Source organism: Lathyrus oleraceus, chromosome 3, assembly GCF_024323335.1.
Source record: "Lathyrus oleraceus cultivar Zhongwan6 chromosome 3, CAAS_Psat_ZW6_1.0, whole genome shotgun sequence".
Taxonomy (NCBI): Eukaryota; Viridiplantae; Streptophyta; class Magnoliopsida; order Fabales; family Fabaceae; genus Lathyrus; species Lathyrus oleraceus.
Genome location: NC_066581.1, coordinates 508,832,496 through 508,846,180, shown reverse-complemented (window position 1 = coordinate 508,846,180; position 13,685 = coordinate 508,832,496). Strand labels below are relative to the sequence as shown.

General features: G+C 37.2%; 1 protein-coding gene and 1 long non-coding RNA gene across 4 annotated transcripts; one reads left to right on the top strand and one right to left on the bottom strand.

Moving 5' to 3' along the window:
• Positions 1-1,448: 1,448 nt before the first annotated feature.
• LOC127131874 (uncharacterized) lies at positions 1,449-1,979 on the top strand. The gene has a single exon (XM_051060764.1). The coding sequence runs from the start codon at positions 1,449-1,451 to the stop codon at positions 1,977-1,979; it is 531 nt and encodes a 176-aa protein (XP_050916721.1).
• A 4,879-nt stretch (positions 1,980-6,858) lies between these two features.
• On the bottom strand, positions 6,859-9,211 carry LOC127128456 (uncharacterized). 3 transcript variants are annotated; one of them, XR_007805906.1, is made up of 5 exons: positions 8,623-9,211; positions 7,959-8,530; positions 7,753-7,879; positions 7,422-7,648; positions 6,859-7,329 (listed from the first exon to the last, which is right to left on the bottom strand). It is a non-coding gene; the product is annotated as an uncharacterized LOC127128456 (long non-coding RNA). The 3 variants fall into 3 exon arrangements; XR_007805905.1 differs by having other exon boundaries at positions 7,753-8,087; positions 8,318-8,530; XR_007805904.1 differs by having other exon boundaries at positions 7,753-8,530.
• Between the last annotated feature and the right edge of the window lie 4,474 nt (positions 9,212-13,685).

The following is a 13,685-nucleotide window of genomic DNA, read 5'->3' as shown; positions in this document are numbered from 1 at the left end:
TGCGTTTATAAGTGGGGGCAGTCCTCACCCCACCAATCGATTTTGTAGGGTTGAGTTAGGTCCAACCACAAAAATTGGAGAGATCCAAATTCAAAAAACTGTCATCTTATGATGGTGGGTTCTATCTCTACCAAACTCTTAATACATTGCCTTAAAACTTCTAAATTTTCAATTAATAAATAAAATTTAAAATATATATTTTAATAAGGATGTATGATTATGACATATCTTGATATCCTTAAATTAGTCTTTATTTTTAATGTTGAGCTCAAGATGAACCAAAATAAATTATAGGATTTTTTAATGTGTCCTGTATGCTTCTTACATGTGAAAATATTAAAATATTTTTTTAAATTTTTGAAGATGCATATTCGGATGCATTCCAACACACTCAAAACACGCCATAATGAGTGCCCCTATAAATTGAATTATTTTTATTCCGGAGATGCATCTCCGGAATATTTCAAGAAAAATATATTGATAAGTGATCAGTTCATTAGAAATTCCGGAGCCATATCTCTGAAAGTTTGGACGGGATTTTAAATATTATGTTAGCTTTGCATGTCAGATATTTTCGGAGATACATCTCCGAAATAATATTATGTCACATTTGCATGTTAGATATTTCCAGAGATACAACTCCAGAATAATCTGATAAAAGAAACAGCTGCATGATCACACGACAATTGTTTTCATTGTTGTTTTCCAACACAAACCCTTATCATAACCCCCTCCATTTTTAATCCATTTTTTTTCACTAATCTCCAATCTTGTAGTTCATCACATCGAATGGAGAAAAAATAGATATAATTTTAGGTAAAAATTCTTTATTTTACACTGCATTGCTCATATTAATCATGCATTTTGTCTGAAAAAATGAGCATTTTGTCTGAAAATGTATCTCCGGAACGAGTATGAACTTTTTGGGAGATGCATTTCCTGAACTAGTATGTGTTCATTTTTTCAGTTCTGTTTTCAGCATTAGCGATTATTTAGTGTTTTGTGGTAATTGTTTTCATTAGATATTGTGCATCTTGATATTTTCCCAAAACAAGTTGTTTCTCTGAATGTCCAAGGTGTTGTTGTGAATGCGGTAGATGTTGGGAACCAATTTAAAAACAAGCAAGAGTTTGAATCTCGTGATCAAATGCTTCAATGGATTCGTATGGAGGCCTATAAACTTGGATTTGGTGTCGTTTTGGAAGGTCCGATAATGGTTCGGATAGAAGATGCACTTTTGTGACAATGACGTACGAAAGAAGCGGGAAATATAAAACTCCACTTCATATTTTTAAAAGAGAAGACACCGGTTCAAGAAAATGTGAGTGTCCGTTTAAGGCGCGTGGTTACATGTTGGTAAAAAAAACTGGAGATTTAATGTCATATGTGGTTTGCATAACCATGATTTGTGTGAAAAATTAGCCGGTCATTCTAGTGTGTATCGACTCATGCCAGGAGAGAAGGAATGCGTTGCTGACATGACATTGAATTTGGTTCAACCGAAAAATATACTTCCAACATTGAAACGAAAAAGACCCAAAAATATATCAAATATCAAGAAAGTGTATAATATTCAGTATCAAACTAACAAGGTGCTTAAGGGGGGCAAAACTAAAATGCAACAACTCTTGAAATTGTTGGATTATAACAGATACGTGTTTAGGTACCGAACATGCGATGATGTAGTTACTGTTAGATATATATTTCAGGGTCATCCTGATTTCATAAAATTGTTCAACAAGTTTGCTATTGTGCTCATACTTGATTTAACCAACAAGACCAATAAGTATAGACTTCCATTATTGGAGATTGTTGGTGTTACCTCAACTAAGAAGACATATTCTGTTGAGTTTGCATTTTTTGAGTGTGAAAAAAAGGACAATTTTACTTGGGCCTTAGAGGTGTGCCGGACACTGTTGAAGGACCAAGTGGAGATGCCTGATGACTTCTCAACAAGTGTACCGATAATGTCGCAGTAATAAAAACATCGAACTCAGAAGGGTTGTGTTTGAACAAGTCAACAATTGTGCAATGTAAAGGAAAAAAACAGTAAATGGGGGGGGGGGGGGGGGATGGGAGTTCAGGTTTTTAGATGGAAACCAAATTACGAGTTTAAGCAGAAGTAATAAAGACGGTTAGGTTGTGCATTAGAATCCCCTTGTCCCCTCTTGTTGATGTATGATGCCTTATATGAATGGTCTTGTCCTTATAATCTCACGACGAATTAACAAAACCATTATAGTCAGTCCCCCACGAAATAACTCACTAACCACTACTCAGAGCTTTCTATCCCTTGTTCTCCAGCGTAAGCAGGGTTAGGCGATGTATAGAACGTTAATTCCCCATGCCACTACTCGGGGTCTCCTATCCCTATTCAACCAACGTAAGTAGAATAATTGTCCTAGATCCAACACATAAGCTAAGGGTCAGTAATCCCTATCTAATATCAAATTAACAGAGTATCTCAAATAAAAAGCATTAAGAATAAGCAAAAACTGCATAAAACTATAATTCAAAGGATTCATACAAAGTCAAACCAACATATAATGCCAACAAGATTGAATAAGGTTCATCATCACACAACCTAACCTAGAGGAGCTTTAACTACACATAATGAAAATTACAATACCAATTGAATAAAGAACAATATCATATGAATTCTCTTGAAGGATTGGCTTCCAATGCTCTCAAAGTCACCCTTTGATGTTGTAGAATCGTGCTTTAAGTGCAAGAATTAGTAACCCTTGCCAAACTGCTGAAAATCCCCTTAAAAAGCACTTAGAACGCGTAAAAAAAAGCCCCAAAAACACCCATCACGCGCATTATATAAGCATCGCGCACGTGGTGTAACCTTTTCATCTCTATCGCGCACGCGATGATGCATCCAACAATGCACATGATTAATCCAGTAGTTGCGTCAAAAATCACCCCTTTTCACCAGAATTTCCACTAAGTCCCATTCTTCCATACTTGGTTATTTTTCACTCATTCTTAGGTCTTATTTATTTTTGCTCATCTTTCGCTCGTTTTACATGAATTCATCACCTTATTATATTCAAAACTTTCATCATAATACCAAACTTGAATCTTCACTTGTCCTCAAGCAACTCACCTGCAACTGCATATTTCAATAGACAATAAGTAGTACAATAACAATTAAACATCACCTTATTTTGTCGCTACCTGACCATTGTTCCAGCTTCCAACTTCTATTCGAAAAATTCAGAAAATGTCCTCAACATTGACGAGTACTCAACCTATCTCTCAGCTCACTTTGCTCGCTCAATGGATAAGGTTATCACTCAATCAACATGCAAAATAAATTATACATTAGCTTGATCATGTTTTAATATAGTTTATCATAGAAATCATAACACACACATAAGAAGTCTTTTCAGGTTGTAACTTGACTTATGTTCAGGTAGAGTATTTGTAAGAAAGTAGGTTTAAACCTTTGGAGTTAGGTACCTAGTTCTCCTTCTATTGTCATACAGTTTCGCTCATTCTTGTTGGTACTAGAGTTTCTGTCATGCTTTTTGATTTTTCTCTTTTCTTTTTGAATAAGTAACTTTTTCCACTTCTTATTTTCTAAATATTTTTGAAATTTTGACCACTTAGCTCTAGTACCCCAACCCCAAACTTAGAACTTTGCTCATTTCCAAGAGTAACCCCAAACTTAATCTTTTTCATTCAACTTTCAGAACCAAAATTCTACCTAAATCCAAAGAGAAGGTGGAAAGAAAGAATCTTTCAAGTCAAATGGTTAAGAGTTATATGCCACGTCACCGAAAGAAAGGCTTAGGCTCAAAGTGGCTAGCAAATGATGTTCCTAATACTACAAGGTGGCTACAAAGGCTCAAAGTTATAAACAAAGAACTTGCCTCAATGTGTGTCAATCAAACTAGAAAAATTAATTAGAAATATATCAAACTAGATAAAATAAAATTGTACAGATACACTATAAGAAAGAAAAAGTGAACAATGAGAATATTTTGGTTCAAACCTTACAAGATGAGGTATATGAAGTTTGAGTACAAGTCCATTGATTCTTTTCTCTTCCTTTGCCTTCAAGTTGTCAATTGCTTTCATTATGATCAAGTCCCCTTTCTTTTTTCTTGGATCATTTGTTCAATTCTAAAGTTAGAACTTGCAATCTGAAAAAACATAAGCAACTACAACTTTTTTTTGTTAAGGACATATAAATCTTCATGGAAAAATTTATTCTTGAGTAGCTACTTCCTCTTAGGTTGGCCATGAATAGAAATAAAAGAAATTATGCAAAACAAAAATTGACGGGTTGCCTCTCATCCAACGCTTCTTTTACGTCAATAGCTTGGCATTTGATTCTCACAACACATCAGACACAAGGGATACCCTTACGCCGGTAAAAAATCCTTTTTCCACCCTCTTGTGAACTTCACTACCTTTCTCTTTCAATTGATAACATGTCTCATGATTCTCCCTATAGTGTGTCCATTGATAGGCATGGAATACCACTTTCTCCTTATTAAACTTCAAAATTAACTCACCGGTCTCCACATCTATTTTTGCCTTCCCGGTTGTCAATAATGGGCGCCCAAGAATCACGAACCCTTTTGAATTATTTTTCATGTCGATTACCACAAAGTCTGCAGGGAAGGTCAATCCATCAACATGAACTAGCACATCTTGTAAAATACCAAGTGGACGAGTCATAAATGAGTCGACCAAAGTTAGTGTCATGTTGCTTGGTACTATCTCTCCTATCTCAAATTCCTTAAGTTTGCTCAGCGGTATGACATTAATGCTTGATCTTAAGTCACATAAAATGTGTGGGGTTTTCATCCCCCAGTGGTGCAAGTAATGTTGAACTCTCCGGGATCATTCATCTTTGGTAGAACTTCCTCCCGTTCTATCATCTCCTCTTTTTTAGCCATGTTAACCTGTTCTCAATTCGGCTTCTATTTTCCACCTTTAAGCAATACATGCATAAACTTCGCAAACTTGATAATTAATTCTAAAATTTCATGAAAATAGAGACTTACCTAAAGTTGTTTTAATATTTCTTTAAATTTCTCAAACATTCTGGCATCATCCTCTTTTACCGGTTTCTTCTTAATGATGGGATATGGTAGTTTCAGGTAATCTGGTAAATATGGGTTTGATTCACTCAGAATTTGATCTTTGGTTATCTTCCATGGAGAATTTTTATCAATGAAGTAATCAAGGGAGACTCCTCTTTCCTCTTCGTCACCTTGATTTCTATTTTCCTCCTTTTCACTTTCACCTACCTTTTCCTTAATTTCGTCCTCTTGAACTTTTTCTACTTTCACCTTTCTAGTAACCAACCCAAAATCCACTTCCACAACTTTGCAAGTTTCACTCCTGGGGTTATCAACGGTGTTCCTGGTGAATCTTCCACTTGAGCTAGGTAAAACTGCTATTTGTCTAGATAGTTGACCAATCTGAGTCTCCAAATTCTTGATTGACGCATCATGGTTTCTGGCTAAGATTTCATGGTTCCTCTTTTCTTGCTCTAAACCAATCTGAGTGGCCTTGATGAAAATTTGTAAAGTCTCTTCCAACTGTGAATGCTTCTTTTGGAAGTTGTAAGCTTAATGATTTTATTGTATATCTTGGTTACCATTTTGGTTTTGGTTGTTGCTCCAATGAAAACTCAGATGATCCTTTCACCCCGTATTGTAAGTATTGGAATAGGGGTTGTTTTTCGGAAAATTTGCAAATTGGGCCTCTTCACTTACCCCTTCCAACAAACACCTTCCATTTTTATGTCCTCCACAAAAGTCACACTTAAGTGCTTGTACCTGGCTCACATTAGCTTTATTTAAGCAACCTTTAGCTAACTGCTTGTTTAACAATTCAATCTGAGCTAATAATGCAGTATGAGTATTAACAGTTAACATACCTTTGGGTGCGCCACTAGTTTCTAGATTAACCGACCTTTCACTTTTAGAACAGTACTCATTCATGCACATATTTTCAATGAGGTCATTTACCCGTGGTTCGGTCATTTGTCTAATGGTGCATTTCGCAGAAGCATCTAGCAACATACATGTCTGACTCTTGAGGCCTTTAATGAAATTTTGCATATGCTCCATATTATTTATATTATGATCAGGCCATTTGCATAGTAGTAACTTTAATCTCTCCCAAGAGTCATATAGTGACTCGGTGTCTTGTTGCTCAAAGTTGACAATCTCAACTCTCCTCTCAGTAAACTGGCTAGTGGTAAAAAACCTTTCCAAGAACTTATCCTCTAACTCCTTCCATGTTCGAATGTGTCATATCCCAATTTTGTCCGGGCATATTTAAATTTTCGTAGAATTAATTTCATTTTTAATTTAGCATCATATGCACAGCATGACATACATTTCATCACGAGAATACCTTACCTTAGTTTCTTATCACCAATATGTCATTTCCGTACTACATAGAAACATGCATTTCATGAAACTCATTTTTGTCCAGTATGATTTATTATACAAATACGAGGAAAAGGACATGATGAAGGGATGTTACATAGGGTGGAATACTAGGTTGAAGCAAGACCATTCATACATAGAAAATCCAAAGTGTAAGTTCATTTCAAGCACTAAATGTTATTCATTACATATAAGTGTCCATACATGAGAAAAATAAAAAAAAAATGAACTTTCAACCAAGGGTTAACTTTGATCAAAGGTAGACTCTTTTAGTCAAAATTCAACCAAAGTCAACTTAATTATGTTACAACTCAAGAACCATAATTCCTCTTCTCACCCCTTCATAATCCGTCCTTGGTCCACTAGTATTTCACGTTGGAACTAAATGTTGGGGATTTCAAAATAAACATGGGATTTCAAAATAAACATGGGTCACTTACCAAATCATCCTTTCATTTACAAATACAGCATACATAAAAACCATTACAAAATGTGGTCACTTTTGTCTATTTCCATGAGTACATAATCTACAAGAAAGTTGCCAAAGTGCGGCCAGAGTGAACAAATAAGGAGCAGGCCGCTCTTTCCATGGATTTCAGAATACAACATTGTATGGGTTAAGAGTATCTGTTTGGAATCACATCGGTTTGGATTTCAAAATTCAGGGTGTAACGAACATATTTGTTTCAAGTGTCATTATTGGAAACACATCATGGCGTCGATTACAAACAATCCTATGATCTAAGTTACATTAGAGTCAAGCCAAATTAAAGAAATAGGCTTCCAAAAAAATCTAACAAGCAACATTCCATGTCCGGATAAGCACAGTCCAGCCTACATTACCATCCAAGACAGATGCATTAAACCTGCAGCATGCCATGGCCTTCCACACCGTAAAGCCCACGTCCTGCAAAACGGTGATCATCAAACTGCAGCATGAGCAGCATATTCAACCAGAAACCAATTCACATGTTGACACATAATGACCAGGTACCTTACCTAAGCATCATGACAACACATACAAAACCACACCCAAGGTCAATCACAAAGTTCATCTCAACAAATATTTGTTTCACCTGCGACACCATCATTTCCTTGTCATTTCCTTCGACTTGATGGTACAGTTATTTCCTAAAGACAGAAAGTTTGGTTGAAAAGAGGCCTCAAGTAGTATTGTGCCAGCACGAGTCACACAAGTCAGTACAAATCTTAAGCAACCTAGAAGCCTGCATTCTCACAACAGAAACATAAATCAGCAGCATATCGTGGCATCTAAACCGATGCATCATCATCTGTAATATCATATCTGTTGCAGGAAATAAAGCGACACCTGAAGTGAAGCCCACGAGCTACCTTAGCAGCAAAATGTTATAAGGCTAAACCATATCCAATGCAACTCGAAGATAAAGGCATTTGAGTTCAACCGTATCCCCACATGACTCCCCAAAGCTCCAAAGCTGTGACCAAAACCACGATGACTGAAACAACCAAAACATGAATCAGCAGCAAACCATGGCATCTAAATCAGTATCATACCTGCTGCACGTCAAAAGGGGAAATGAAGGCAATTGAAGTGTATGTTGCTGTCAATCCTTTGCAAAGCCAGCTACCAAAACCAGACATGACGAAATCCAAGCTGCATAAGCTGCAATGATCTGCAAAACCCTGAAAACGCAGTAGAAGAACATAGCATTTACAGCAAAACATTACACGACCAAAATTTGTTCCCAAACCACCAATATGAATTGAATGCGCATACACCAGGATCATACAAACCAACACATTATTCAGTTCCATAATACCAAAGAACCGATGTACAAATAATGCAAGACCAAAATCTAGCCAAAGCACAAACCGCTTTGACTAAGGCAATACATCAAAAACTCGTCGCTTACCGGATGTGTAGTATGCACCTAACGTACTCCTGCAATCAACAGATCACAGGCACAACGTGACCACAAAGAAAGGAAAAATCAAAACAAAATGCTTGTATGAAAGGCAAGCCAAGAAGGGGAAAGCTGAAAGAATGATAGCTAACAAATATCACCACAATCCAAATCAAATAGTTTTCCTCATAGTCCTCACGTCAGCAAAAATCAGAAGAACACCTGGAAGTGTTTCAAACCAGAAATAATTAGAGTGATGCCTCAGTTAAAGTTGAGTTTGACATAAATCAAAATTTCTACCACAAGCAAAATACCTGTCTTACAGCAGTAATAATCCCAGAGAAACTCAAGAAAATGGCCATGCATCATGGAGTGATTTCACTACCAACAAACTCGCCTTGCCACCTGCATCAAATTAGGGACCACACCAAATCTAGATGAGATTTTTATTCCAACGGAAAAATCTTGGATTTTGGCCAGCTCACAGGTGAGAGACTTGGTAATCCAGAGCTCTATATAAGGACTATCCATTTCCGAATAAGGGTGAAATGAAAAAGATCACACGTTTTAGTTATGTTGCTGGTTATAATAATAGTAGCAGGTTTTTATCTTTAGTGATTGTAAATGACATTGTCTAGTGAATGTTCCCAAGGTCTACATATCCCTAGTACAACTGGCCGCCACTGGGGAACCATGAAGGTGGAGCGGCTGTTGATTTGGTTTCTACCATCACTTTCGTTATGGGCTTCGCATATAGGGTTATGGGCGGTTTGATAGAAGGAATGAGTTTTGGGCTTTAGGTTTTATGGCCTGCACAATTCTTAATTATTTAATCATCCATGTTCTATATATTGTTTAGGAAATTGCTTAGGATGCTCATGGGTAATAATAAGTAGCGTAGATAACTATTATTTTTCTTAACTTGTTTTAATTATGTTTTACTGTTTATGCTTGGAATAATGCAATTAATTAAATAGGAGATTAATCATTAGTGTTAGCAAATGAACTTTTTTTATAAAAAAATCAAATCTTGGTCCAATGCCAAGTATTCCTATCTAAACTCGGTTAATTCTCCAAATTCAACTTCAAATCATTTTCCAAAATCAATATGACTTCCAAAAGATATTTTTGTGAACTTTGGATGAAAAAGAATATAGGAAGCGTTCGCTTCACTATTTTTTAAGCACTTGAATAATTGGCGTACGCCATATTGCTCGAGTTCTTGTCACCCGATTAAACCTTAATCATACGATTTCAAATCACTTTTTTCAAATCAAATATAAGTATTAAATTCAAATTATTTTAAGACCATGATTATACACATTCAAATCACATCTTCTAAATCAACTACAAATCCTAAACCCTTTTAATTCTAAATTTCCGATAGTAAAAGGATAGGAGGCGTACGCCTCACTATCTTTCGATTATTCAAATAATTGGCGTACGCCACATTGCTCGAATCTTCGTCATCAAATTAAAACACAATCGAATAAATTCAAACTATTTTCGCAAATCGAATACAATATCTAAAAACATATCTTTCTTAAATTAAACTTCGGATGACAACAGATGGGAGGCGTTCGCCTCACCATCTCTCAATTATTTGAATAATTGACGTACTCCACATTGCTCAAATTATCGACTTCCGATTAAAATACTTTAAATAAACTTGGATAAAGGAATAGGTGGCGCACACCTCATTATTCTTTGAATAAGCAAGTAGGAGGCGTACGCCTCACTACCGTGCATATTCGACATCCGCAAACAAACTTTCGAAAATAATTCGAATGAAAAATGAGTAGAAGGCGGTCGCCTTATTATTCCTCGAAAGAATTGGACGATTGGTGTACATCACATTGCTCAAACTTTCGTCGTTCTTCAAAACATCTCAAACAAATCAAAACTAACTTCTCGCCCCCGAGCGACCGAAACCAGTCAAACCCAAACACATCAATTCAACTTGTCACCCCCGCGTGATCAAAACTCTTTCAAAAAGAACACTATTTAAACTTTTCTAATGCGCACAACAAACCAATGCTTAAGCCTCCGCCGAGAGTGGACAAGCCAACGTTTAGCCTTTAGAACGCGATCTAAATAGCTGTTCGGTAAAAGACACCAACCAACCGTAGTTGCCCGAACTACGAATGCTCTGATTTCCTTATTGCACCATAAGGATACGTAGGCAGGAGATTGTTGTATCTTCGCGAGCACACTAATAAAAAAACCTCCCTTTTCCCATTTTGAGGTCTTCGTCCATATCTATTATCAATTCTAATCACTCGAAGAAAGCGAATAACAGTTAACTAACATTCAAATAGCAAATTAGACTAAAAGGTTCCCGTTGAGTACAACGTACGTGAGGGGTGCTAATACCTTCCCCTTGCGTAATCGACTCCCGAACCCGAATATGGTTGCGACGACCATTATTCCATTTTCTAAAAGGTTTTATCGATATTTTCCTATTCCTTCATTGGAATAAATAAAGTTCGGTGGCGACTCTGTTCGAACATAAATATTTCCGCGACCATCGCGAGGAATCGTATTTTTCGAGATGCGACAGATGGCGACTCTTCTAGGGACCCTGCTCCAAGCAAGAGAGAGTCAAGCCTAATTTAGTCTAATTTGCAATGAATGTTAAAATTACTGTTTTTCTTCATTATTTGCTTCTGTATATCTTGATGTGTTATTTATGCTATGTAATTTATTCTGCTATTATGTTGGGTGATCTATGGTGTTTAACACATGTTGTGAGATAAGCTTCGTACCCGAGCTTTGAGAAGAACTTAGAACCCGGAGTTGTGTAGTATTGAACCGAGGGGTGTACACCTCATTGGGACAATACGAGAACTCCACCTAGAGTAGATCTGTTCAGAATTTCCATCATAATATGGTTAGCCCATTATTGCGAGGAAACGTTGAACATGGTCAATAACTTTGGGAACCTCATCTTAAACCGAAGTCCGTCTTCATGATTGGCGATCGTGTAGTATTGAACCGAAGGGTCTACACTCTGTTCGAACAATACGAGGATCCCACTTAGAGTAGACTGATTCAGAATTTCCATTTCGATGTGGCTAGCCCATTATTGTGATGGAAGACTGAACTTGGTCCATGACTCTAAGTTCTTATCATGAAAATGAACAACCTTATGAGCCATCCTTTTGTGTGTGGGGTAGAGAACATAGAACCTCCGTATAGGGTGTACCATATGATACTCATGATATCCTGGATCCTAATTATACCTTCATTACATTCTCTTTGCATACAAATATAAAATTTCATGCATTCGCATTTCATCAGCATGGATTGCATATCATTTTCCAATACAAAAAAACTCATCCCGTCCTTTTGCCAATTACCAGCAGGCTGATTTCCTGACACTCGTACTAAACCTTTGCGAGCTACTAAAAGACAAGGGATCATTGAGAACATAATCAAGTTGAGTTGAAAATGGATATGAACAACATGAAAGGAAAGGTAGACCAGATGTTAGAGGCTAAGCTAGCCCAATCAAAGAACAATTTTTAACATGGTGTCATAGAGAATGTTGGTTCCTCATCAGGCTTTACTATAATTACCAACCCAATGTATGACCCTCTGTCTGACTATAATCCTCCACAAGTGAACATTCCTACTCAACCCCAGTTGATGCCATTGACCAATCCTGATGTTGAAAGGCTTCATGCCCTTGAGGAGAGAGTCCGAGCAATGGATGTAAATGACAAATTTAGGCTTGATATGTGCTTAGTACCAGGCCTAATAATCCCCCCGAAATTCAAATTACCCAACTTCGAGAAGTACAAAAGGGATAGTTGTCCAAGGCACCATTTGGTGATGTTCTTCCGAAAAATGGCATCACATACTCACGATGACAAGCTGATGATTCACTATTTTCAAGACAGTTTGATTGGAGCATCATTGAATTGGTATATGAAATTGAAAAGAAGCCATATTCAGTCATGGGAAGACTTAGCCAATGCTTTTTTGAAGTAGTACAATTACAACTTGGACATGGCTCCAGACCGAAGGCAGCTGCAAAGCTTATCCCAAAAGAGCAAAGAATCTTCCAAAGGATATGCACAACGATGGAGAGAATTGGCAGCCCAAGTGCAACCACCACTCTTGGATAAGGAATTGGTTGACTTGTTTATGGATACCTTACAAAGTCCTTACTTTGAAAGGATGGTAGGCAATGTGTTATCAAACTTCGCCCACTTAGTGACAATTGGAGAACGCATCGAGAGTGCCTTAAAAAACGGAAGAATCCAAGGCGCCTTGAGCAAGCAAGCTAGCGAGACAGAATCCCTCAGCAATTCCCAAAAGGAAGAAGAGGATGAAACCAATGCAGTCATAACAGATGTCAGGCAATCAGCAACGCCGAGAGCACCATACCAGCAACCATGGTTTGCTCCTTATGCAAATCAACAATCTCGTGGTCGAGGATATCAAAATCAGCCTTCGAACCAATCTAGGCCTCGAAACAATCTGGAAAGAAGGAATGCTCCTCTCAATCCAATTCATATGTCATACAATCAACTTCTGCCATATCTGATTCAAAGTTCATTAGTGGATCCTAAGTCTCTCAGGCCATTGCCAGAACCATACCCACCTGGATATGACCCTGATGTGCAATGTGGATATCATGTCGGGTCAATAGGGCACTCGACTGAAGACTGCAACGCTTTCAAAGCCAAGGTTCAACAGTTGATTGACAAAAATTACATATCCTTTCCAGGCGGACACCTGTTGGTGCACGTCAACCTCTCGCCTGAATAAATTCGAAGACTTCAAGGGAGTATCTCATAAGGCTAATGGTTCAGACAGGAAGACATCCTTAACATTAGCAATCATTGGACTGATTTGTTTTCATTTGCATTTGTAATTTCTTTGTTGATTAAATGCTACTTGCTTTTAAATTTTGCTGTCTTTAATGGTAATATTAATGAAGTAATGACGCATGTTTTGAACAAATTATCTCGCATTCGCTCATTTTTTCTTCTCTTATAAAAAATAAAATAAAAAATACATTCATGTTCTCCACCTCACCTTGTTTATCAAACTGTTGTTTTAGCAAAATTGGAGGGAGGATGACGAAAATAAAATACCCATAATTGTTGACTATATGCTTTCAGATAAGATCCTGCTGATGATGTACAAGCATTGTTTCAAATTCCCAAACACTGGAGAGATAAGGAGTTAATCCCTAGTCAACCACTTCGAGCCTAGAAGTAGGTGTTTCTTTCGGATGAACAAACCCTTATGTTTAACCCGGGGAAGGGTAGTGTTCAGTTAATCTGACTACGCATTCAAATTTCAAGATGAAACATCCTGTCTATGGATCAACTACATGCCATTCTTCGCACACATCCTAAAGGTG